The 26,143-nt window shown below is 48.8% G+C and overlaps 6 protein-coding genes across 8 annotated transcripts in view; all 6 read left to right on the plus strand.

Annotated features, from left to right (window-relative positions):
- LOC143376367 (tRNA N(3)-cytidine methyltransferase METTL6) overlaps window positions 1-26,143 on the plus strand; it is a 239,151-nt gene that overhangs the window by 21,683 nt on the left and 191,325 nt on the right. The gene's annotated exons all lie outside the window — the stretch shown is intronic.
- Window positions 127-5,995, plus strand: LOC143376553 (uncharacterized). The gene is given in 6 exon segments (XM_076827033.1): window positions 127-147; window positions 3,631-4,228; window positions 4,303-4,547; window positions 4,698-5,102; window positions 5,353-5,555; window positions 5,631-5,995. Coding segments are annotated over 6 exon segments (1,557 nt in total). The 3' UTR covers window positions 5,716-5,995.
- Window positions 7,448-11,624, plus strand: LOC143376152 (uncharacterized). 2 transcript variants are annotated; one of them, XM_076826079.1, is made up of 2 exons: window positions 7,448-7,520; window positions 9,145-11,624. In XM_076826079.1, exons 1-2 carry the CDS (start codon window positions 7,500-7,502, stop codon window positions 11,377-11,379), a joined length of 2,256 nt encoding a protein of 751 aa, XP_076682194.1. In that variant the 5' UTR covers window positions 7,448-7,499; the 3' UTR covers window positions 11,380-11,624. The 2 variants fall into 2 exon arrangements, with proteins under 2 accessions (XP_076682194.1, XP_076682195.1); XM_076826080.1 differs by lacking the exon at window positions 7,448-7,520 and adding an exon at window positions 8,820-9,062.
- LOC143376554 (uncharacterized) lies at window positions 14,470-19,191 on the plus strand. The gene has a single exon (XM_076827034.1). The coding sequence runs from the start codon at window positions 14,470-14,472 to the stop codon at window positions 18,682-18,684; it is 4,215 nt and encodes a 1,404-aa protein (XP_076683149.1). The 3' UTR covers window positions 18,685-19,191.
- Window positions 21,096-22,756, plus strand: LOC143376555 (uncharacterized). The gene is made up of 3 exons (XM_076827035.1): window positions 21,096-21,836; window positions 21,958-22,416; window positions 22,494-22,756. The coding sequence occupies exons 1-3, from the start codon at window positions 21,116-21,118 to the stop codon at window positions 22,754-22,756; spliced, it is 1,443 nt and encodes a 480-aa protein (XP_076683150.1). The 5' UTR covers window positions 21,096-21,115.
- On the plus strand, window positions 23,408-24,586 carry LOC143376556 (uncharacterized). Its single transcript, XM_076827036.1, has 5 exons — window positions 23,408-23,425; window positions 23,534-23,773; window positions 23,850-24,046; window positions 24,164-24,401; window positions 24,491-24,586. The coding sequence occupies exons 1-5, from the start codon at window positions 23,408-23,410 to the stop codon at window positions 24,584-24,586; spliced, it is 789 nt and encodes a 262-aa protein (XP_076683151.1).

Consider the following 26,143-nt stretch of genomic DNA (forward strand, 5'->3'; position numbering starts at 1 on the left):
TTTATGAATTTCATTTGTTATACTCTTTAATTTCTTCCTTATAACGACTGCGACCAGCGTGATGTTAGAATAATTTTACGCATTCTGATTGTCTGAGAAAACTAGGCATTTGTTCTAACAGGACACATGTTGCAGGACATCTGTAGAGTAAGATACACTAATACTTCGCAAAATCCAATTTCCAATTTCTCGTTTTTCTACTCGCTTTCTGACTGGAAGGAATTTCGGTGCGACGATTACTTTCTCACCTATGACCCACCATGGCGATATTCTCTATTCATGAGACTTCCGAATCCCACACGTATGTAAATTTTGTACTCGTTTTTTAGTCACTAGCCAATAAACGATCGTTGTTGTTTTCTGCGAGGCTTAAGTCCTTTGCCCTTTATCCTGACTACCATACAGTGGACTGACATAAAGGAACGATAATCCTTAGTCTACATCTACAGGCGTGATAATTCTATCTATCAATCTATATCACACGAAGTGAGAGGATTACCTTTACTAAAGCGACGGCGTACCAGCATGTCACACGAAGTGAAAGTCAATTAAAATGCATGCAGAATATTACCCATCTTATATCTTCCTTGAGCCACCACCAGCCATCACATCCTTGTGCTTCAATGACCGGTTCGACGTTTCGAGTAAGCATCTCCATATATCATCTCCATCGCGATTGATTAAAAATTCCCCGATTTCCCTGGCGAAACGCGGACTCGCTCTACCGAATCTCGGGCTCGATCGAGTGCTCTCGACCGCCCCGCGGATGTACATGGAGAGGCAGGGAGACGTTCGAGGAAGGAAAGGAAGGAATCCGGATCGCGGCAACGTCCGGTCGATCGTTTGGGCGCGGTGATGGAAAGGGGAAGCGAGATACAGGCGGAATCGCATGGACGTGCACGTAGATCGGTGGCAGGTGAGAGAGAGTGGCGGTGTTACCGAGCGTTTTGCTTTATTTTTCGCATTCCCGGCTGAGTGTGCTGGTGGTCGAAAATAAAATCGGACGGGCCTCTTACTTTCTCGCAGCCGGGGGCTTGATCCCGATCCGTACACGGTGTCTCGAAAGCTCGACGTTGCTTCCTCGTGGAAAGGAATATCTCGTTAAAGCTTTCGGGGATTCTGACGAACCATCCCGTTTGGAACTCTCGGCTGTGTCTGAGGAAAACACTCTGGGATTCTGTTTGAGGAATTTTGGAAGCTGTGGAACCTCAGGCTCCGTTTCTGTGGCGCTGAATTTTCTCGAAATTTTATCTCTCCTGGTACACAGGAGAATTTTTCGTCGCTACGAAGGATTTCGCTGAAATCTCGGTGGAGGTGTCGCGTGGGAGGATCAGGTACCACCTTCTAATAGGCCCGGTGAACTAGAAGCCGAGAAAGCGATAAATCCGAGAAGCCGACCAACCCATCCGTTTCTTTTGTGCCAGCTCTGACGAAACAACGGTTCGAAAACCGTCGAACACGTCCAGGGCCCGCCTTTGTTCCTTTTTTTTTTCAGAGAATATCGACAGCGTTGCATGGCGGAGAAACTTTCTCGACTTAATTGAGGATAATTTGAGCGTGCCGGTCATCGTTTTATAGATCAGTCCCTCCGCTTCCACGCCCGGGATGCGGATAGAAAGTGTTTTTTTCCTCCTTCATCCGCGCACGATGAAAGAAAGGGTTCGCGGAAACGCGCGTCTCTATAGCGAATCGATCGTCGCCTCGTTGGGGGAACAGGGATCGGCGAAAAGATCGATGGACACCGCGAGACCCCCTTTCCTTCCGTTCGCCGTGGAACAAATTTTTCAAAGCCCCCTTCGCAGGGAAAAGTATTCTCGTTCCCCGCCTTCGGAATGCCTCTCGTGCGTGGACGTACTCTGCCCTCACTTCCTGTTAATTTCACTGGAGTGTGAAGAGTTTACTGTCAGGTGCCTCTTACTGGAGGAAATGAGAATAATAAGCGCGTTGAAAAGTTTACTCGTCGCTTCGTTCGAGTGTTGCATTATCATGCCACTTTTCAATATCGAAGTGGAAGGCTACCGAATCTTTCTTCGGATATGTACATTGATCCCTACTTTCGGAATAGTACTGGTCCCTTTGCGAACAAAGGATCTTGTACAACGCGATGGAACAGTTTGCAGGATTTAATGCGCGAGTCCCTGTGGAGGCTGTCAAACACAAGGCAAGAACGAAGTCGCTTCGTTAGCAGACTAATGAATCGATTTACCGGGGGATATAATTAGTAGGACATTGTACTGGAAAACGTGGAACAAGTTAAACGAAGATTGCTAGCCCTAGCTGTAGAGGAACACGGATTAAACGCACCTTCTTCCACTGGAAATGCATTTACCCGTATCACTCCCTGCTGGAAGTTGGAAACGCTTGGTTAATGACCAGTTTCCGAGCGCCACGAATCACATCCGCGTTTCCATCGACTTTTCTTCGTCGGTTCTCACGGCTAAACGTGTAATAACGCTCGTTTTTCTCTAATTAATCGGCGAAGGAGTTAATAACAGCGACTACTATCTAGAAAACTGCACAACGTCCAGCATGGGGAATTAGAAACTAGAAAACCGACATCTGTTAGAACAGGTGGGGAAACGAATCGATTGATATAATCGTGCTTATCGTGGCGATAAAGTCCAGGGGTAGAACATCGTTCCATGAAGGTTCCCATAAGCTATTACACCAATGACTTTTTTTTTATGCTGCCTTTCACTCGGTGTCTATGAAATGTGGCGTGCTTTATATGGCTTTTAAGCTCGAAGGGGAGAATCCACGCACACCCTTCACTTTTATCGGCACCGACCAATGTCGTTGCTCGACACGTGGTCCAAGGGGCCCATTATATGTGCCATGATCCTCGAGTGAAGTGTGCTCCGTCAGGGGATGCTACGGGTAGGGGTAAAGGCTATATAAGAGAACGTGAATCTACTTTGCTTTTGTAGTAGAGCTAGAATCTTTGTGTCAGGATCGTAGATTTTGAATACTTGGGTAACATGGTAAGTGTGTTTCCTGGACGACTCAAAAATTGGGACTTACGAAATCCCTTGTTTCATACTTTCAGCTACCTATTCTAAATAATTTGTAATAATTACATAAATCGCCTCATTAGCACACAGTCGGTGTTATAACGTGGCAATATTATAATTCGATGTGAATTGTGCTAAGTAAGTAAATACATATCTGCTCCATGAATACTGCAAAAGCAACGGGGGAAGATTCTCCTGGCTATTTCACTTTCTTGTCGTTTCTACCGCGATTTGCGAGACGCCCTGTGTATTGCCCATGGTGCACCGAAATTCACTTAAGTACCGAGAAGGAAACTTTTACTTTTGCATCGATGATGCGATCCACGCGGGAGGGGCTCGATGCGTGGCGCAGCGTATAAAAGACTGGTCCATGCCGGATGTTTGACCCAGAAGATCGCGAACAGTGAAAGTGTACCTTGTTGCAAGTTCATCTTTTACCAGTAATCTCAATGGTTAAGGAACAAATAGATGATCAACATTAAATACCACCTTATTTCCTCTTCACAGAGGATATCTAATTACATTCATCGTTATCGAACCGTTTCATTACCTAATCCGATCATGCCTGAAGAAGGGGACGAATCTTCAGCTCGTGAGTCACCACGTTTGTCTTTTGCAGAAACTATACTTGCTACTGGGCCTGCTATTCCTCGGCGTGAACGGGGAGACGAAGATCAACTTGGACGACATTGAGAGGGACAATTTAAGGACTGAGGTCATATCGAAGACAGGACATGCGAGACCAGAGGAGACCAAGTACTTGGCGAAGCCAGAGATTGGCCAGCAACAGTATCAGATACAGAGTCAATACAACGAACCATCTTCCTCCCCCGTTGGATACGTAGCTCCTCCGTCGAGTCAAAATGTAAAGCAGATTTCTTATCGGAGGCACCCTCGAAAGAATACCCCACAGTGACTGAGAAATATTCTTCATTATTTTGTACAGGTTCCACCAGAGGCGTACGTTCAGTTAAACAAATACGCCGCAAAAGAGCAAGCCTACCAGCAACAGAACAACATCCTGCCAGAACAAACGCCACCACCACAGTATTACAACGAATACCAACAACAGCCACCGTTACCTCCAAGAGGAGTAGCCCCAAACATCTACGAATCTCAGCAGCTGGCTTACCAGCCGGAAGTGCCTGTTGGCAATCAACTGCAGACCGTGCAGCAGAAAACGGTTACAGCAAAGTATGCTAAAAACACGAACAAAGGTATCCATGCTCCGAAGATAGAAAGTGGGTTTAGCTTTGGTGGAAGTACCCGCAACTTCCCTGCGCTTTTTCAGAACCAGTGTACGTTGACATCCCCATGATGCACCTCCTCGCCTATTACCCAAATTTGGACGTAAGTGCTGGTAAAGCTGGCAGGATACGGGTGCCCCAGTTGACCACAGCAGCGGCGGGGCAGATCGCTATTCCATTCTATACCGGCGGCTTAACTCAGAAGCCAATTGTTTCGGCGAAGCCCACTTTCCAGATTCCGTACGCTCTAAAGTACAATTCTGTGGCTCCTCCCGCTTATACGACCGAGGTTGGTACAAAATATAACAGTTGCTTTTTCACAATAGTAGCCCTACTAATGAATTCTACAATCAGATGATCTACGATCTTAATCTTTGCGCGCCCAAGTAGCATTTAACGGTGTCTCCACTGCGATGTAGCAGCTTGTCCATTCTTTCAGGGATTAAAGGGCCCAGTTTACACCACTCCCGTTACATCAAAGAAGTACACCAGTGTCCCGTTAATGAACGTACCAGCGTACGTCCCAGCAGACCAATCGTACGCCCAAGGAAGGCAGCTGTTGTACACGCAAGCATACGTCGCCCCCCAGGAAGCATCCCAGCAGCAATACGTCTCTCAGCTGGTGTACACCCAACCAGCCACCATTTACATGCAAGCCACTCCGGTTTACAGCGACATCTATGCTCGTCCACCTACCTACGTGCAGGACAATTCTTTGCAAGGCACTGTCAAATACAATGCCCCACCTGAGCAGCTAGACGCTGCAGCACCTGCGGCTGATGAGCTTCCTAACCAAGCTTTGGCGCAACAGACTAGCCAGACCGTGTCTCAGACTTACGTCAAGGTTGGTGTTTGTCAGCGACGGTAGAGGGGATTGAACTTGATTCTCGGCGATGGCTAACTTGGCCTAGCGACCTTTCACTGCTGTAGAAAGGCTCCTCCACTTACTAACAGTGTTTGCTTACTCCAAATCCAATTTTCTCTGATCCTTGTTGTTGAAATGGAAGATTGAGGACATTGCTATACAGTAATGAGTTGCTTTAGCGATTGCCAGGTTGTTGCTGTGCTTGATGAGACAATTTGTAATGTGACAGGACCTTGACGAACCCAGCGGCGACTTGACACCCCCCCGGTCAGCCCCTCAAGATTTCAAATTCAGTACCATACCCCTGTCACCCGTTTCGACGCAAGGTAACGAGGCTCTCCCTGTACAAAATCACGTAGGCCAGTCTGAGCCACTGTCTCTACTGGACACGTACGTTCCAAGCAAAGTAATCGCCGCTCAGGACATCTCCAGGTAAATAATTACATCTCAAAAATGTATCAGACCACCTTATTTTCCGCTTATCTAACCGGGGAAAATTTGTTGCAGATATCTGGAGAGGCCTATCCAATTGGAAACTGGCTTCCTGCCGTCGAAGGAGAATTTTTTGTTCAAGAAACGCAAGACTATTTAATTGGGGATTGGTGTTTCCACGAGTGACGATTGACGAACGTCAAGCATGATGGTCAGTAGAGTGTTGGGATCCGTTAAACGGGAATTTCGATGTTCAAGATAGTTACATAACGATCTTGAAGACATTCCGCCGGCAATAAGAGGCGTGATCGCATCTAGTCCTGCATCGGAGATCGTCGAGCGACGAATGTGAACGTCGTGTTTCGCCCTTACTCTGTTTATCGATGTACTTTTTATACGATTATTTTTATAAAATAAAGTTACATTAAAACGATCCTCTGTACCGCGAGCAGCATCGGAATATTTAATTGGGCCGATGCCGAGTGAGATTTCTCGGGCATTTAGGAGAAGAGAAATCTCATCCTTGGCCTGAATGAAGGTGCGAACTGTTTTGAGGGAGACTCTGCTCTCGGCGGATATAATGTGACGCAGAGTCACGATACGTTACGCGTTTCTATTGCGTGAGATCACCTGTGGTATCTTTAACGAAATTCAGACTTTTTACGGATTAACAGATGTTGGAGATTCTGCGCGGTTTCGCAATTTCATTGCCTCTGGTGATCTAGAATTCGACGACCAGTAAACCGTGCCGCAAATGTCAGAAACGAGTGCTCCAAAGAATATCACGCGGCACGAATTGCAAATCACAAATGAAATTCAGTTGCGGCGCTGCGAGGAGATCTTCGAATTAGCTAGGAAAGATTGATGGGTCTCGATTAACGGTAACGCGCGAAAGCTATGTAGGCTACGTGATTTTTAATGCTCGCCTATTTAATTTATTAATGTATCCACGTTACAACCATTATCGACTGCGCCGCGTATATAAATGTTAGAAGAGAGACGTTGACATAGGACGCGCGTGCACGGACACACGGTTGTTTGCTCGTGTGCCAGCATGCCGAAATGAGAAAGTGGATGCTGTAGGTAAGAGCCAATGGTGTAGGCTTCTAAAATTGTTTATCAGAATTTCAGTGCGTTGGAAACATTCATTTTCCATCAAGATTATACGCTGCTCCTTCAGGTGGATCGTAATGATAGTTAACTAGCCCCCTTTGAGCTATCGTATTTGCTAAATGGTCTACTAATGACGAACCAAGTGCAGCTATTAATCAAACTCTACAATTTCTGCAGCATAGATAATACAATACTGCTGCAATGGTATTTGCATCAACGATACTAACTCTTTCTGCATTTTAACTCTAGAGTAATCTAATACCGTTTACTGCGATTATCTAAATCTACCTATATCTGTTGAATAATGAACGCAGAAAAGATACGATTCCATATCTAAAGCGATCAAGGAATAAATGTAAAAGGCACTCGTAATTCTCGCCGAGGTATCTCCATCTCTTAATTAGCAGCTCGCGCGTGACGTAATTGGGAGACAGGTTTACCTAACGAATCGCATGATTGCAGAAATTCATCACACAAGTGAGAAAAAGGAAACCACCCGCGGCGGAAGGTTAACGTTGTCGACTTATCACTCGACTAATCGCGTTTCGCCGGGGAATCAGATCGCGGTACCTGTTTTCCTCCTTTCTGAAATGTTCCCTGTGCATGGCGAAGGAATCTCAGCGGCGCTGTCACTACGCTACTGGCAGGTGTCCTTCCGTACGTATCGAATGAGAAATGCCGCCGTGTTACGGCGGTGAAACTATAATCGCGTTGTCCCTCTCGCGGTTCAAGCGAAGGCATATAAGGTGGGATGCTGCGGCCTCTGCTTCATCAGTCCCAAATACACACGACGAGGCCGGCTAGCGCGCAGGTTTAAGGTTGACCGTCGCCATGAGGTCTATCGCGATACATGTAAGTACGACTCGCGGTTATCTGACCCCGGTAACGGTTCTACCTAACGAAATTTTATGGTCACGCGTCCTAAACCCAGTTAACCTTCTCTCGCCCGTTTGAAAACCGTGCGATCCACTCGAACACATCGTCGTTCCTCTTTCGAACGGTTCAAACCCTCCGCTGGGGCCTCTAATTAGCTTAAGAGCAGGCGCGAGTGTTTGCGTTGCGCAGTTTGATCGTTTCTCGAGTTTTATGGGGTTTATTACGGGTGTTACAGTTTACGGTATATTGTAGAAGCTGGATTTTATGGGGGGCCGGAGTTATGAGGGAACTCGCTTGGTAATTCCCTTCAATTGCAGCTTTAAATTTTAGAGCCCGGCGTTGGGAGGCTCGAGCTATGGGATAGATACGACGAACGAATAACTGTTTTACGTGCGCAGACTCCAGTTTCTACTTTATCTCGTTTAGCGAGCGGCCACTCCAATTATTCCCACCGAATATTCGCCACGGCAAGGTGAAACACTTGCCCGCGACTCGCCGTTATTCCTATGCGTGCACGCGTACCTTCCTTATGTCTGCGTCGAGTTATCTGCTTTCATATCGTGTAAACTTTCATGTGTGCGCCGAATCAAGAGCCGCGCAGGTGCTAACTCACGTACAATTTGCTACGGTGTCGAAAACAAGTGAGCTTCGAATGGCGGAGCCGCGAAATTGAGTAATTGCAGGGTCAAGTGGACGCGGGGTGATCCATTATCCTCGTCGCCGATACTATTGGCGTTCTTTTCGTCGCCAGGGACAATCCTGTGAATCGGTCATTACGGAGAAAGTGTTTCTTATTTTCTTCCATCCACGGTCCCGCTGGTTCGGCGAAGTAGCCATGGCAGATGCTCTTGAGCAAGTCAGTGAAAGTCCCCGAAGGTATTCGGGGGAACAGCGGCTCCCTGCTTGTCATAAAATTCGCTGGTCTGTGTTCCTCATTAGGTAACTGGCGATTTCTTGCCACGTTGAAAATAACGCGACCTTCGATCGACAAACGACCACCCTTTCTTGAAGAACGGCGATGTTACAGTTTTCACGAGTAAAACATTCGTTCTGACTCCGTCCTCGTTAACTGCTACCTTTCATTCGAGCGTCGTTAGTGCTAGGAATCCAGGTGGTAAAAATGAGTCGGCTTATGGTAGTCATTAAGCGTTCCTTCAACTCTCCGATCCCTTCACACTGGATACTTCTTTTGTAAATCTTCTATCACGAATATCCCCCGGAGGTATTCGCCGAAGAAAGCGCGGTGAAAATCGCAAGTGCACGACGTACGGAACCCGTTCTCTGGAGGAACGGCGATCGTGCGCTTCACCTCGATCGCAACCTTGTAGAAATTCAAACTCTTTCCCGTCAAGGTCGGCCCTCGTAATAACCGTCGTTCAAGCGGCCAAGATTTCCCCGTCGACCGATAATTATCCGCTTAGTAAACGTCTTTCTCGACGTCGGGCGTAAAAGGGAGCGGCAGGCGCGTGCAGGGGAAGGGAAGTGAAAGTGAGTTTATCATTACTAGAGCATCAAGCCGTAAGATCGATAACCAGCGTCCCGTTGTTACGTTCACGGGTCGAGCAACGTCAATTTCTTACCCTGCTCCGTCACTTTTCAGATCGCCGCGATTCTCCTGCTAATTAGCACCGGCCACGCGAGAACTTCCGGAAGGGATCTTTCCAAAGCGACCAGCGTTCTTAAAGAGGAGTCTCCTGGCATCGGTGAGTCTCCTCGCGCGGACGATGCGGACGATAGCAGCGCCAAGGCGGACGGTTCGAACGAGGAAGAGCAGATGCCCATTTTGCCGCCGATAATCCTTCTGGACTTCGGCAACAGCACCGACGACGAGAACGTCACTTCCGAAGAGAAGTCGAAGAGGACCGTGAACAATGGCCTTGGTTACGGCCTCGACCAGAACAGTCTGCAGCCGAGACGATACAATTACTACTTCCCGGCTGGAAAATCTGGGACCACGGTGAGCATCGAGGAATCGGTCAGCCCGTTCTTGCCGAAAACCATCATCGAGAGGGTACAGCCGAGCAACCACAGAGGCTTCCTTGGCACGCAGCAGAATTCGTTCGTTCCGACGTTCTCCGCGCCTCAGGCTCAAGCCCAGACCCAGCCGGACCTCCGATATCTGAATTTTCAACAATCGCCGAAATCCCAGGCAGCGTTCGGATCGCGAACGAAGCCGCAGAAAGCACCGACGGCATCCAGCTTCGATTCGTACCAGAGCTTCGGTGCAGCGGCGAAACCGCAAGTTAGCTCGTTTGGGATTCAAAATCCCGGGTACAGGGCCAACGGCGGTGCCACGACGCCGTCGCCTTTGGTATTCAGCTCCACGGAAACGGTCAGATACGTAACTCCCAGCCCCGCGCGCTTGGCGAATCCTCAGAGCGGCTTGCCGAGCTACACTACTCCGGGACCTCTCCACGCCAGTGCGAGCGCACAGCTTTACACCGGTCAAAGGCAGCATGCACAATCAAATATCAATTCCCATGGCTTCGGTTATCTTTCCCAAACCGCCGAGGCCCCTACCGTCAGTCCGTCCAGCTACAACTCTCGTTTCACGAGCTCTGGCTCGCCGCAGCTGCCCAGCAACCCCAGGTACACCGTGGAGAACGGGGTTCGCTACGAGAATAAGATCTTCTGGAAGTATCCTGACGGCAGGGTGTCGGATGTGCCGCCAGCTACTTACGTGGAGACTTACTCGGATTATCCGCAGCAGGCGCTGAAATCTCAGCCAGCTAATTCGATTTACGAGGCGAGCACCACGGAGAATAGCATCCTCTCGCAGGGACCGGTGCAATTCCCCAATACTGCCGAACAGAACGAGCAGGTACAGAATCCATTCGTTTCCTCGGAGTCGCTGTCGTCTAGCTTGCCCCAGCAGCAAGCGTACCGACTCGGTTATCAGAGTTTAGTGGGCCAGAGGCAGAACTTGAACCTGGCACAGCAACGGAGACCAGCTGCCAATCTGGCTACCTCCTACACGTTCTCATCTTCGGCCACTTCTGGAAGGACGAAGGCGAGTTCCAATAGTCAAAAGGCTGGATACAAATCGCCTTATCAGCAGGCACCTTCAAGGTACATGGTGAACAGCCCCAATCCCGAGTACACTGTCTCATACACGACAGAGCCTTCCATTATCAACAGCACCACACCTCTTAGTTTTTATGGCTCGTCGGGTGAGTCTTCCTCTCCAGTCACCTCCAAGTACACACCGGAAGTGCAGAACTATCTGGAATCGATACTGGGAGCTAACGAGGGACCGAAGAAGCAGAGCCCCGGTAGCAATGATCTAAGCAGCTACTCCAATCTCCAGTACTCGGACTTATTGAATTACAACCCGTCCATCTCGGAGTACATCAGGAACCCTTCGTCTATTCTGAACGTTCGCCCGACCTTCGTGCAAGCTGGCAACTCGCTGATACCCGTCATTATCCTCAGAGTGGATGGTGCGTCTCCTATTCAGGCCAAAGGCACGCAGAACGTCAACCTGAAAGCCCTGTTGCAGCAGTATCTCATCCAGTACGCCAACAGCATCCAGGACTTGGCGCAGCCGTCTACCTACGATCTTGGGACAGCTCCCACCGCCAAGGATCGAAGTCCTGACCCCACGAAGAGCCCCGTCCTGGATCTGATCCGACTGACTCAGGAGGACGCGCGCCAACCACCCAGCTACAGCTCGGATTCTTACATTGGACGGTCCAGTTACGAGACCAGCAACCTGGAGGATGCGAAGGATTTCCTCGGGGGCCATTATGGTGAACGTACCGCGGGTCGGCAAAAAGTGAAGAACGTTCAGGTCGTGGATGACCCCAGATTTACGACCTACAATCTGAAGAACTGAAGTGCTTCTGATGTCTATGACCACGTGGCAAGGACATTGTGCTTTTTGACGGTAGTGCTGATGAAGGATTAACAACAGCGATGTTTTCACGAATGGTAGACATAATTTGAGATTTCTGGCGCACTTGCTTCCGTCCCGCAGGATGCTTTGTGCCAATGCTGTGGAGAGAATACGATCGAAGCACTTTGTAATGTTAGTCAGTCGATAGTATTTAATAAGGGATTGTGCAATTAATCTTCATTGCAAGATAACGTACTTGGTCGTTGATTCTTCGAGAAGTCAGCGACTCGACGCACGTACGTACCTACGATTTACCAAATTCTTCACTTCAAGAAGGTACCTTATAAGCCTAGTTTCTTAAGGATTTTCTGCGACGCTTACGGTTTTGTATACATTCCTAATTAAATAAAACACCTGCCCAATTAAGAGGTTTGCCATTCTTTGGGAATATCACGCCCTCGTATCTTCATGCTCCGCCCGACGCAGTAATACCCGCCTAATCGGCTACAATTTTTCTTTAACCGTTCTTCTAAAAAATTCTGAAAAATCTCCCCAATCGCGATACCGATCTCGCGATAATTAACGATACATATACTGCGCCATTGTCCAATTAAGCCATTGGGACTAGAAAATCCGAGAAAAGTAAAAACCCCCGGCCGTTGGAATTTCTAATGGAAACTTTTCTTTCGTTCCACGACTAGGAAAATGCAAATGCCTCGCGCACTTTCGATGCGAGCGGAACGGATCCTTTAGGATCCGCGATGTCGTGGGCGGCGTCGAAAGGGCCAGAAAGGATGGGAAAAGGGGGATAAGTGAACGTGACACGGTTGCCGGGAGGGCAATTAGCGTTAATTGTCTATTAGGTGCAGATGAACAAACTGGCTCGCGATAGTCCGTAGGGCAGCCAGTTAATTCCACGTTTTCACAACGAGAGGCAACGATGATATCTCCCGGGCATATCTGCCGGAGCAACGGCAATTAGACACAAGGCATTAAACTGTAGCAATCGTTGGTACACTCTTACACAGCCAAAAGTATCTCCAGTGATCATGATGCTCGCACACCGACTATGGTGGCCGTTTCTATCGTGTGAGCCGGGCTCCATCGCAGCAGGAGCGAGCGCGATGTGCATAATGCTTGCGTTTTAGAGCGCATAAAATAGCGAACGGGAGAAGTATTGGCCTTCTGAGGTGAATCTTTAACGTTCTCCAGTATATTCAATCACGATCGAGATCGATTTTTGTGGCGTCGCTCGGGGTGGCACGACTGTCTTTCCTTCGACGCACCTGCGGGCCACGGTCCGGGGGCGCCATCCAGAAGATGAACGGTTAACGAGAGGGAGAATGACGAAGTTGACACGTGTCGTTAGAGATAATTGCACTTAATTCTATGAAAGATTCGCAGATTTGAAAAGTGCGATGCGGACACGTAGATTTCGTTTTCTTCTGGCCGCAAATTCGCATGGCTTCCACGGGTAATGACGGGTGGTCGCATCCTGCCGCTTGTTACGGACAAGAATTTCCCCGGCGGCGGTCGCGTGTCGCGAATGAAAGTATCCTCCGGCCGGTGGGCTCTAGGATAATATTTAGAACGATATTTTTCACTTGGCTACCGGAGTGTATAAAGAAAATCGCGTGTCTACTATGTGGCTCAGTTCTCGCGTGGAGGCTCGCCTCGCAAGGTCTTACGGGTTACAGAAACGCTCAGAACAATCCGCACCGACGCAATCAATGTGTTCTACGCGATACTCGGTGACACTCGGCCCTTCCTAATTGGTGATTAGCTGGTTCTAAAGGGAGACCCGTGCGCCACACCTGGAAAATGTTCTTTCACATTGTAAGTACGTGACATCTACATAGCTGTCCATCCGAGTGCAAATTCGATCCTCTGCTGAGACACAAGTGCGTGGACACAGAACTCTGCGAGTCGTTTCTTTCATTTACTGGACCAGTGCCTAGCTCTGAGTGATTCCTAGAAAATTTTCGTGGGAGGACGCGGAGTATGCTTCTCTGAAACCGAGTCATCGATATTGTTTTTAAACATTTATATATAACAAATATTTATATCGGAGTAGGATTGATATCTTCGAAGGATCTAAGGTCCTGAAATGATGGTCTTCCAAATGATGTCCATCTGTAAGGCTCTAAACTAAATGCGCGATTGCAACAATTAGTCGAGTTTCCACGTATCTCGTGTGTACCGTAACAAGCACAGATTCGGTACCGACAGAAATTTATGGAGTGTGTCTAAGCGCACACGGATCAGCGGCGTAATTGGAGCACTTTCTTTCTTAATATTTCGATGTCGGCGTTTCCTCCAATTTGTCTCGTGTAGATGGTGGCCAATTAAATAGATGTTACTTTCCTCGAATTCTTCAGCTAACGAAGTTTTCTGCGTCGTTCCATTTTGGTCCCGTTGAAGGTAGATCGAACTTCATCACTCGTCTAAAGCTTCCGTTGCTAGTGGATGAAAGCCCGGTTTAGTATTAATTCTCCATTCGAGTGTGAAAAAGAAGCTTCTTCATCCTGAAACGACATCGACTATTCTAGTGACGAGCAATCGTTTGATTGACAGTTACACAAGACCCTCCGCCGTCGAGCAGAATCTGGTCACGGCGAATCAGTGAGAAAGTTCCTGAGGATCTGCTTCCGTGCACATTCAGTCCTTGCTCGTCCGCACTGCACACGCATGCCTCTCGCATTTTACTTTTCTAGTCTGCTTTTCTTTTCTAGGTCAGCCCCTTGACTACCACTTATTTTCGCCGATGATTCCGTTTAGCTTTGCCATTACCTTAAGTTCGCAATAATCGGAGGCGCTTTCTTCTTTCCGACTCGCGCGCGATGGCTTTCTTCCAACGCGACGTCGCGTTCAACTGACGCGTTCGGTATTTCATATGCATAGTGGTTGCCTCGATTCAATTTATCTTTTCGCGTGAAGAGGATCTGTAAACCTTACCGAGGCTGCAGAGCGCTGAAAGTGCTTGACTCGCAAGCTTCAATTAGTACAGATGGATTAGTGACAGTAGTAGGAATCTCGGTTATATGCTGCACGCGTGGAACGAGGATATTTTACTAATAATTTCTGTGTCCCATGCAGGTCGTTCTGTTATCTTTGAGCTGGCCGCACGTGATAGGGGATGGGGTCTTTCAGGGCGAAGTGGCTGCCGATCAAATCGCCACCGCGTCTGAGAACGTGCCGCGGAACGCGAAGAAATCTGAGCAGGAGAACTTTCGAGACCAGCTGATAACCTCCATAATAGACACCACGGTGCACTATGAGAATTCGAACGGTTTCCTGCCAATGCTGGAGTCCTCTTCGTCGAAGCCGCCCGATCTGCTCGATCAGGCGGAGGTAACTAGTAATTTAACTCTGAATAATTTCTTGAACGATCCAGACAATTCGAGCACAGTCGACAGCAACGAGGAGGACTCTGTGGAGGAGGAAGCGGACAAATTTGAGAACGATCCAGCTTACTCCACGGAGGCGAGGATATTCCTGAATTTCCCTTCTCTGAGGAAGAATCGTAGATCGTTCGAGTACCAAGGCGGACAGAATGACTTCGACTTGCTCAAGGTTCGAAACAACACGCCGGTCGTGGCGAATTATCCAGACTTGTACGAGGATCCATCGAGCTCCATGGAAAACGAGAAGATGCAGCCTTCCTCGAGGCAAAGGTCCAGGGGGAAGGGAAAGGCGGTAGAGGGCTACACTGGGAATTATGGGATGATTTCGGCTGACAATCACAATCACGAGTCTGCGTACAATCACTATTACCCGCATAATTCGGGGAAAGATAAGGAGAAGTCTAGTCACGGGCAGGAGAAAGTGGCCAGCAATTATCATCAGCAAGATGTCCTCAGCTACGACGGTCATGGACAGACCAGACCGACAGCTGCATCCTTGCCAAGGACGAACGAGGAGGCGAACGACCTCGTGAAAAGCAACACGCAAAACTACGACGTGAACGATAACGTGGCCATGTCATCTCAGGTGACGAATAATCAGCACAGATTCTCCAGGCCCGTCGTGGTCGCTGACCCGAATTATAACTTCGATCAGTTGAGAAACTCGGCTTCGGGCACTGGCGATTATCAAACCTCGAGGATCATCGACTCAGGGAGCTCAGAAGTGGCGCACCGTTACACCATTCGCAACCGGGACGGCAGGTTTCGAAGTGACGAGGATTCGAGGGACATGTCAGATGACACAGACTACGCGGATTATGTGGAGAGACCCAGAAGGGTGCAGAAAAGCAGAAGGCGACCATCCAGCGTTGACAATTCGAAGAGACTTCCCAAGGAGCATCGAGGATCGATAGACGACAGTATGGAGTACGAGAGTCAGGGTAAGAGGCATCACTCGTCGAGGACGAAGTCTCACAGGCAGAGGGTGAGAGGGAACTCCTGGGTGGACGATGATCGCCACCAAGATCAGGATGATAGCTACGAGGAAATGAGGTATGACGATAGACTGTCAGGGTCTGAATCGAGGACCAAGTCCCAGCACAATTCCAAGTTCAAGCCCAGCAACAGTTGGAAGCAGGTATCCCCGAACCTGGAGATATCACACTCGAGTGGTATCGAGATCGACCAGCTTGAGAAACCCAAGCTCATCGTTCCGGTTAAAGTGAACCTGGTGCCGTTAGCGAACTTCGATCACGCGACAGCCATTGGTAGCAGTCAGGGCTTTGACATGTCGAACGCCGTCCTGCAGAATATCGTCTCAGCCACGCCAGTCAGCACGCCCACGCCTCTGATCACCACTGGTCAGAACATTATAGGCCAGGACACGAAGATAAGGGTTTCTACACCCATACCAGACATCATCGTCGGTCAGAATAGCTTCCAGGACTCGATGCAGGCCGTTTTCCCGCAGATGCAGGATCAGAATAAGTACTCGACGAACCTGAAGCCCCAGTACGTCTCTAGCACCGTCTCTCCTGTTTACGCTGTCACTCCGAGCGTGAACCCGAGCTTGCAGAGTATACCGATCCAAGATGTTCAAGGCACAGCCACTGCACGACCCACCTACGTCAATCAGATGCAACAGGGGCAAGGGAATATCCCTCAGCTGATAGTCCCTCAGCCGACAGTTCACACTGTGCCGACGCTGGTGCAGACGCCAGTTCAGGGCAACGCGGATTTCAACGTCCAGGTGAATCCTCACGGGATGCACGGTCAGAACCTTGTCAATCACGGCAACTTCCAGCTGCAGAGCTTCCCGACGATGTCCACGGTGACGCCTACGTCTCACACCGTGCCCATTACGAAGTTCAACTTGGTGACGGCTGAATCGCAAGGCAAGAAGACACTAGTGTCTGGCTCGACTGCCAACTTCTTGGCTTCGGCGAGCTTGGCAGTAGGCCAGGGCGATCAGAGGCAACCATTGAACGGTAACTCGTACTATTTGCAAAATTCCAATACCCAGCAGATTGTCAAGCCCCAGTTGCAGGGTGGAGTGTACCAGCAGGTGCTGAAGAACGTCAACGTAGCCCCGAAGACGAAGACGTACATTCAGACTACTCACCTTCTGCCAGCCGTGTTGCAGCCTATGCCGACTCTGGCCACATTCTCGGCGAGCACCCCTCAAGTGTTTCCGGAACAGAACTTCGTGCTGCAGCAGCCTAGAGATCAGCAATTCGTGAAGATACCTGGCACTGGCATTGATAGCGGCATGAAGAACGTGAAAGTGCAGCCTTTCGCGTACCAAACGCTCGACAACGTGGGCAGCCAAAGTACTACGAACTTTAACACGCTGAGTGCGTTCCCAAGTGTTTCAGGGGTAGCTGAGAACGCCCACTTACCGTACGTTGGCACGCGGAACGTCGAAATCGTGAATCCGAACATCAAGCCCAGCCCAGTCGACACAGCAGTCGTAAATGCGTACGAGACGATGCATTATCCTACAGCAGTCTTGACCACGCCATTCCCCATGTTCACCACCACCAGTGTCGTCACCACTAGGCCATTTCTGTCAACCACAGACTCTTCGAACGCCCAAAGCTTCAACAACCAATTTCCCACAGGGGACATGAAGGCGTACCAGTCCCAAGACAGACCCATGTTCAATCCCATCAACTTCGTACCGAACATAGACGTGATGAAGAACCAGAACGCTCTGAATAGCAAATTGCATGCAAACGAGCCCCTGCAGCATAATCTGAATCTCGTCCCATTGGTACCAGGAGGGAACTTCTTCAAGCCCTCGCTCTCCGCGCAGAGCGACCTGCTGGTGAAGCCTAAATTGACGTCCGATTTAGAAACATACGCGGAGCAGATGTTCAAGGAGTCCCTGAAGACCATATACAACTCCCAGAAGTGGAACAACGACCGAAAGCCAGGCAACAGTCGTCAGAACGTCTCGGACTCGATGGACCTCGCGAAGCTGAAGAATGCGCTGCAACATCTGAGGGCTTCGTTGTCTGATTCCAAGCGGAATAAGGACCCGATCGAAGGGCACCACAGCGAGACGAAGCTGCAGACGGCCGAGTTGCCCAGCAAGAAGCCTGACGAACTGCTGGCAGCGTTGGAGCAGATGCTGAAGACTCATCCTTCGGACCCCTTGCACATGTCCTATGGCAGTGGCAGACCGCACAGACATCGTAGGCCTGCTGACCAGGATAAGTTTAAATTCGGGCCCGGCAGTGACTTCAGGGATACGAAGCATGTCAGAGATTTCATGTCACCGTCGCAGTCAGGCTCGCATCGCCCAAAGGGACACTATCACGACAAGCCAGGCAAGAAGAGGCCGATCTCTGGACCAAATAGGTACAGCGGTCAGAGTCACTTTCATGGACCGAGGTCTCATTCCAGGCATAATTTGTCCCCGAAGACAGGCGGCCTCGATGTCTCTGCGACGAACGTTGAACCAGTTCACGCGGAAGGATCGAAGTTCGAGCCTATGCACGATTCTAGGCACCATCACTACCGCGAGTTCAAGAAGGGATCTTCGATTGACTCTTACCCTTCTTTCACCACACCGTTGCCCGACAAGCATGGATACCCGAAAGGGACCAAGCACCAGAAAGGGGGCAAAGAATATGGCATTAATCATCCTAAGACGCACAATTTTCTGGGGCTATTGATGAAGAACAAACAGCTACCCGTTAATGGTAATCCTAACTACTTCCGCGACCCGGAGCAGCTACAGCAGTTTTTCGAGGATGAAAAGCAACGATTGCAGCAGCAACTCTATGACGATTCGTTGAAGGATTACTTGTATAAGATGTCCGAGGGTGCGATGTATTCCAGCTTAGGGCAGAGTGCTCCGGATGCTCGAAGATCACTGACGCAGAAGGGGGTTTGAAGACTAATTTGAAGAGAGAACGAGCCAATTTATTTGCTGGATCATGTGTGTTTTAGCTCTACAATGCATGCCACTTGAAAGAGCGGTTTAGAAAAATTGTGCGCAATCAAAATAAAGAGAGCATGGATAGTGTGAAGTGGATGGAAGGGCGCGTTGTAGGGCTAAAATTTCCACTGTTACACCATCTAGTGTAATAAGAAATAGATTGTAAGTACATTCATTTTTATTGGACGACGATTTCTTTCCCTTTCGCTCAATTTATGTTCGAACAGAGGCTATCGTTTGCTTTATGAATTGTATCAAATTCAGTTAGACGCTACTTTAGGTATTAAGGACCGAGACTGAGGGAGAAAGTTTCAATTGTTTGTTTCTATGGTGCTAGCGATTCTTGTACATATTAACTATAAACCAAAAATGTATACTTTGCTCTTGTAGATTTATTACATCCACTCTTCCCTTTTCAAATTGATCGGTAACGAGTAACTTTCATCATTTTTACTATTATAATCAATCTGCTTATGCAGGCAGCGCTTATCTGATACTTTCACTGCACAAGTAACTAGACAAATCAATTTTGTTATGGTTCACGGAGTTCTTGCACGTGTATCAACAATGTTGGAATCCATTCAGACACATATATCTCTTCGGCGCCACTCTCACCTTTCTAATTTCTCAGCGCCGGAATTAATCAATGCGTCACCATCGCCCCTACATAAACGATTATAAGAAGCAGTAACCTGCACTAGATTTTTCGATTCAATTTTGAACGAACTGAGATTTTGTTCTTGGAAATACCGCCGAGGTGAAAGTACCTACGTTTTGCGGGTGGGAAGGATTTGACATCGACCTTGCGATCTTTTCACTTGCTTTATGGGGTGCGCAGGAAAGTGTGAAGATTTTTTCTTTCTAAACATTGTACTCTTAGCGTGGCATGGCCCCGGGATTTCTAACATAATTTTCCGCTTGACAGGCGAGGCGTAATATCTTCCATAAAAAAAGGCACTCGACGTTACGTCGCCTTAAACGAGAGCAACAACTATCCAATAATGGAAGACAGGATCTGCGTTGTTGCAATTTGCATCTTCCTTACGATTCGCTCTCAGGATTCCCTACTGAATCCTTGCCCAGTTTCATTCATACATAAAAAGCCATAAATACTCGAGCGGCGATAGAACCGTGGGCTCTGCAACGTGTATCGCGAGCAGCCACTGAAACTTTCACCAGAAATGATAGGCCGAAAGTAATTAGAGACAAATTTTTTTACAACCGCCTCGATCTACGACGCGGTTGGTGTGCAATGAGCTCGGGTAATTTTCTGGGGGCAGCGAGCAATGAATATTTGCCGAGTAATTGCACTTCCGGCGATTTTGCTCGTTACAACTTACCCTGGAGCCCTTGTCCACTAATTGCGAGTGTTATTTATGACTGTGTCTGTCACGTTCACCGTTGATAACTGATCTGACTGGAACAATTGGTATCATTAGGCGGGGATTGATTAAGGTAGTCATGGAAGTGGAGTCTGTTATTATAAATAAAGCCGGAACATTTAAACGGGGCGTCTTATACGCGGTGTCTGAAAATATCCGGCGTAACTTGGCAGTAGGTGATTTCCAGGGAAAGGATGAACGATGTTCTAGAACACCCTGTATATTAACGAGCAGGTAGGTCATTGACACCTGGCTAAAACAGCAGCGATCACTGGAGAGTCGCGGAGATTTGACGCGGCTTTTCTCGACACGCTTTTTGTCAATCGTAGAAAAGCCAGACCCATTCGGTTGTCTCGCATCGCTAATCACTGAATATAAAAGATCACGGAGTGTCGGTGGCAGCCAGTTAAGGAGGAACGTTGGTGTCTATCTGTGCTCTTTATACCGGTGCCATGCTGGTACGTCCACAGGGAACTGCTCCCGTCGCATTTCCAGTTCGCACCCCGTTTATACCGGTAAAAGCCTCGTTCGAAATGTGTCTGAATGATCAACTGAATTGCAGATTTTTTATGCCACTTTATTTATACCGGCGCTGAACTCCGCCATAGCCGTGGACCACCAGCCTTCGGCTTCGAGCTTCGTGACGGCGAAACGAGGAATCGTCGAGGCGGGTCATGCCACCCCACAGGACTACAAATTTCGCCAGTCGAAGCCATCGAATTCGAACGCGCGAAGCAACCACAGTAATAATTCAAAGTCTCTAGCCTACTACAAAAATGTGATAGCTGCTTCACCGGAAGCTTCACTCGTTGGTTCATCAGGTTACGAAGACGCGTTCAAACAACCATACGCGGGCTTACCGTCGTCCGCTCGATCGGAAGCTCAGACCAACGAACAATCCTCGCCATACTATGGAAACTTGTTTACCATGTCAGCTGGGTATAAAGTTGCGAATGAGGACAAACCATTGAAGCCGATTGGCCTGCACTCGCATCAGAGTAACGATGGTTATTCGTCGAACCAAGGTGCACGAAACCAGAACGCGGCAAGAGGTGAAGTATTCAACTGTTTCGAAGCTTTTCAAACTTGTTTTACTTAACGACTTCTCTCCAGGTGTCTACAGCGCGGTACCATCCTCCAATATCCAGACACCGGTGTACAAGTCCACTTATCCTCTGCCGAAGGCTTCAGGATCCCACGCGCCTGCTTACCAGTCCATTCTATACACCAAGAAGCCTTCGCTGCCTACTCTGCACGTGCAAAATGTGCAGCAGCAGCAGCCCGCGTACTTCACCAACTTCCAGAGTCAACCCATCGGTCTGAACCCCGTGGATCCACGGTTCGCTTTCTCGGCAAGGGCGCCCAAAGTGACCAACGTGCAACTGAGCGCGCCCTTCTTGTCGCCCCTTTCTAGCTTCCAGGGGCAGGTGGTGCCGATTTCGACGGCTGGTAGTAGCCCTCAGTTTCCACAGTACAAGGGTGCTGCCATAGAAGTCTATCCAACTGTCGGTGGCTATCCGACAGCGGGTTACGAGCCCCTTCAGACGCAACCACAGTTGCACTTTGGACATGGGAACATTCAGAATGTTCGGACCGTTGTTGGTCGTCGTCCTGCCGCTCCTGCGCAGGAAATTCGATCCGACGTGGAGATCATCAGCAGGAAGAAGCCTACGACACCTCCCCCTAGGGAAGATGACGATGACGAGGACGATGAGGAAGATGAAGGTTCGTGGTGAACCGAGAATTCTGTGCGCACATTACTAGATTCCAGATTTCGAGTATCCAAAGTGAGTTTATGTGTTAAGAAATTAAGTTTGAAAAGTGACAGCGTCATTCCTTTGCTCAGGGTACTCTCCAGATGACAAGGACTACGGGCCAAACACGCAGGACGACGACGAGTACGAATCCAAGCCAGAGAAGTCTTTTAAATCGCCTCGACCAGAGGGTGACTTTAAGCCCTCCAAGTCTTTCCCCTTCAAGCAGTACGACAGCACGTTTGGCAGGTACTCGAATCGGGATCGCGACGAAGAGGCGGACGAGAAGCCGTTTACCAAGTATCGTGAATATTCCTCGTCGAATGACGACGACGACGAAGATACGTCGTCGGGGAGGTACCACTCTGAGGACACTTCGTCGAAACCTTACTACAGTAAGCAGGACGACGAGGAAGAGGAAGACGACAGGCGAGGGTACGATAGACAAAAGACTGATGAGAGCTCGGACTACAAGTACAGGCCCAAGTATTTTGAAAAAGATTTCGATGAGGAATTCGAGACTTCGTACAGGAAAGAAGTGCCTAAACAGAGTAAGTACCATTTCTTCGGGGTAAGATGTACTATTGCTGGGAAGAGCGAGTAGATGAAGAGTTCTATGATGTTCCAGGCTACGTCCATAGGAAGGAAGGGCCAGATGTAGACTACGGGTCTAGATATTCTCGGAGGAACAAGGACAACGACGAATCTGATAACTCTTCGGGACAAGGGAGTCGGGCAAGCTTTAAGTATCACAGAACTCCGCCAGGAATCAGGGACAGCGATGGACAGAGCTCTGACATCGTAGCTGAAGTGGCATACGAAGGAGCTTTTGGGTACAAAACGCCTGAGAGCATCAGAAGCTACAAGCACAGGAAGGCAACCAGTAATTGAGGAGAAAGAATTGTTTAGCAGTTGTCGAGATTGTAATAAGTCTGATGCATCCTGCGAGCGACGTATTCTGTTCTTTCAAAGTGTCAGTATTGAGAGTACAAGTGTAAGTGAAGTACGTGTAACTTACAGCGAGTGTTATTGTACCATTTACATCGTCGCATCTGTTTGTATATACGTTTTGCATAAAGTTGTGTTGCGAAGAAAATAGCTGTATATTTCCACGAATATCTTCCCCTCGACCGAGATTTATACTTGCCAAGATCAAAGGAAAATTCTGACAGTCGTTACTTATAGTCCCTATTAAATAAACTAACGCTTCCCTCCATGAGAAATGCATCTTACCGGAAGTATGCGAGATGTAGTTGGTTCTCGACGATTTCCTGAGGGGTCCATTAATCTCCAGGCCGGGCAACTGGCCTTCTGGATGGGTGATTGTATAGCAGAGCCGCGGCGAATTGTCATTAGACAATAAAGGCCTGTAATTCTGCCGCGGTATGCCCATTTTTATCTTAATTAAATGGGCTAAATTAATTTTGTCATTACTTCGACACCGACCAGGCATTCTCCTGGGAATCAGAATCTGTATATATACTCGTCCTTCGAGGTGGAGGAGTCAGTATCATCGATATCATCATCCGCAGCTCTTCCAAGATGAATATCACCTACACGGTAACAACTGCTTCGAACAATACGAATTTTCTTTTTTACTTTCATCGCTTCGTGTGGTATTATACATTGGCGTGACAATGGAATAAGTTTCTCTTGAAATATTTGTAGATCGTTGCTACCCTCGCATTGGCCACCATCGCTGAGCCAAAGTCACAATCCAGAAAGGAGAAGCGAGGGTTAGCATTGTTTGGTCCATCAGGCTACGACTTTTTCGGCGTTCCACCGATTCTTTCCACCCCGTCATGGGCTCCAACCAGCTTTGGACCTGCTTCCTGGAGCCCCTCGGGTGTACCTGACATCCCCTTGACTCAGATCCAAGTTCAAGCCACCCATGATGTCGCTGTTCAGGTACCGAGAAATCGGATGCATCATTTTGAATCATACCTTCGTTGGTCGCGCTTCTAATTTGTTCTGTTGATCGCAGACTCTGAAAGATCCATCTGCTGGCACCCCTAGCATTGCGTACCCTCCAGATGTGCTGAGGGCTATCCAGCAGGCCAAGGATGCGAATCATAACGTGAATTTGGCTCAGCACAGGGTGGCAGAGGCTAAACAGGCGACTGTTCTTCAGCAGAAAGTTGCATTGGCGAAGGAGGCAGCTGCGAGGGAGGCTGCGGCTAGGTAAACACAATATTTTCTCTTAAAACGATTCTTAAAGGAATGTGAGATTCTGATGGAAGATAGGAGACAGTAATTTGTCAAAAGCTACTGAAGTATATTGTTTCATTGCATCCAAAGATCGCAGGAGATATCATCGGCAGCCGAGGGCGAGGCCAGGGCGAGCGCGAAGCAGCTAGTGGCCCTTCAGCAAAGACTAGCCTCCCTAAAGGATGCAGTCGCAGCTTCCCAAAGAGTGGCTGCAGCGAGGGAAGCAGCCGCGGCAGCCGCGATTCAACGGAACGCGGCTGAAACCGCAGCACAGTTGCAGAAACAGGACGTCGATAAGCAGATCAGTCAGAGTGAGCAGGAGGCAAAGGTATCGTTCACGCAAAACACTAAAAAAGCAACATCAGCTTGCGCGCACCTCCGACAAATTTACCATTCCGTGGGCTTGCTGGTTTCCAGGAAAAGGACATCATAGCGGCAAAGGAGAACGCCGTGGCGAACGCTGTTCAGCTCGCCGCGCTACAGAAATCATCCCACCATCCCTGGAGCCGATGAACACCCCTAAACTACGCGATAAACGCGACAGCTCTGTATCATCTGTTACAATTATGGTGACGGTACTCTATCCCTTTTGCACTTGTTACGAATAAACGTTGTTTCACGATACCGGCTGCCCAATTCATCTACCGCGCCGTAGAAAGTGCCACGTGTGCTTTCACCGCTGAGCGCAGCGTAGTGTAAGTTACCAGAATCGTGAACAACCAACCCTCCCTTTTCGTCCGAAACTTGGAACCCTCGCGGTGAGGTCCATCGTTCAGGTGGACGGTCAAAGAGCGAGGCATAAAAGTCAGTGGGCCAAGGAAGATCGACTTTGATCGAAAGACTTTCTTCCGACACATAATTGCCCCTGATCCGCGGAGGCCTCTGCCGGATCGCCAGGGAGAAAGGGGGTGTTGCGAATGGTCAGGAACGAGGCAAGTGAAAGGATCTCGGCTCCGGGCACGCTGGCAGATCCGATCGAGGAGAGTTTCGTCCAACCACGCTGGTTCCCCTGGCGCAGGCTGCTGGGCGTTGCGTTAAACGTAACTGGACACTGATCTTGCATTCTTTGACCGTCGATACTCCGTCTTCCTAGCGGACCACCGTCACTTTCACCGCCACTTCCTTCCACTCGCGCAACAAGCCGCGTTGCCATCGTGACGGGCCGGTCCAGGAAACGGTGGGCTCGAAAGAGATCCTTCCGACCCCTGGCCGAGCGCCTGCAGTCTCAGGAAAGGAAGCAAACTTGGTCCTACGCGACCGCTTTTAACGATCCATTTGTCGCGACGATCGCGGCCTGGCAAGTGTGCCGCGACATCCCGCTGTTAGGTAATCTTTCGCGATTGAGGAGATCGTTTATTTTGGTGAGTAGAAGCGATTAATTGTAATGAACGGTGGCGAGACCGACGTGGCTTCTTGTTTCCCTGAAGTACGGCGGACAGAGCTACGCATGGTGACAGGAGAAACTTTAATTAACTTAAGATCGTGTGTTTAGGATAGGAAATTAAATGCAAATGTCTGATCTTGGCATGCAAAAGCTTTTTAATTAAGGATTGGAAGAGTTTAACGTTTTATGAGGTTTGCATGCGAAGGCTCGATAAGAGACGAGCCTGAGGCGTCCCGTGATAGTTCATACGGGTCGTTAAACCTACTCGATATCTGATTCAGTTGCGTAGCCTTGCATGTATTCATTCTTAATGTCAAACGACCGTCAGCGTCGTGTAACAGTTTTTCGAGAACGAAGGAAACGAAGCAACCAGTTCCATGAATAGGATCGCAGTAACTGTTGCTCGAGCAGACACGACTATTATAACGACTCGGCCCCTCCTTTCACACCGAACCGGCCAATACTTTCATCGATGCTGCCTTTTTTTTTGGATCTAGTCGCTTTTTGCCTTTTACCTCGGCCCGTTTTATTTGCTTTCCTTTCTTATTGCGCGAAAGACCGCGCCACTCTCACTGCAGCTAGCCGTAACTCGAATTTTTCTGGAAGCTCTCTCACGAAAGTGTCCCATTCCGGGTGCACTGAAAAACAAAGAGACCGAGGAAGAGTTTTCGACCGTTGAACTTTCC

Source organism: Andrena cerasifolii, chromosome 14 (genome assembly GCF_050908995.1).
Source record: "Andrena cerasifolii isolate SP2316 chromosome 14, iyAndCera1_principal, whole genome shotgun sequence".
NCBI classification, from domain to species: domain Eukaryota; kingdom Metazoa; phylum Arthropoda; class Insecta; order Hymenoptera; family Andrenidae; genus Andrena; species Andrena cerasifolii.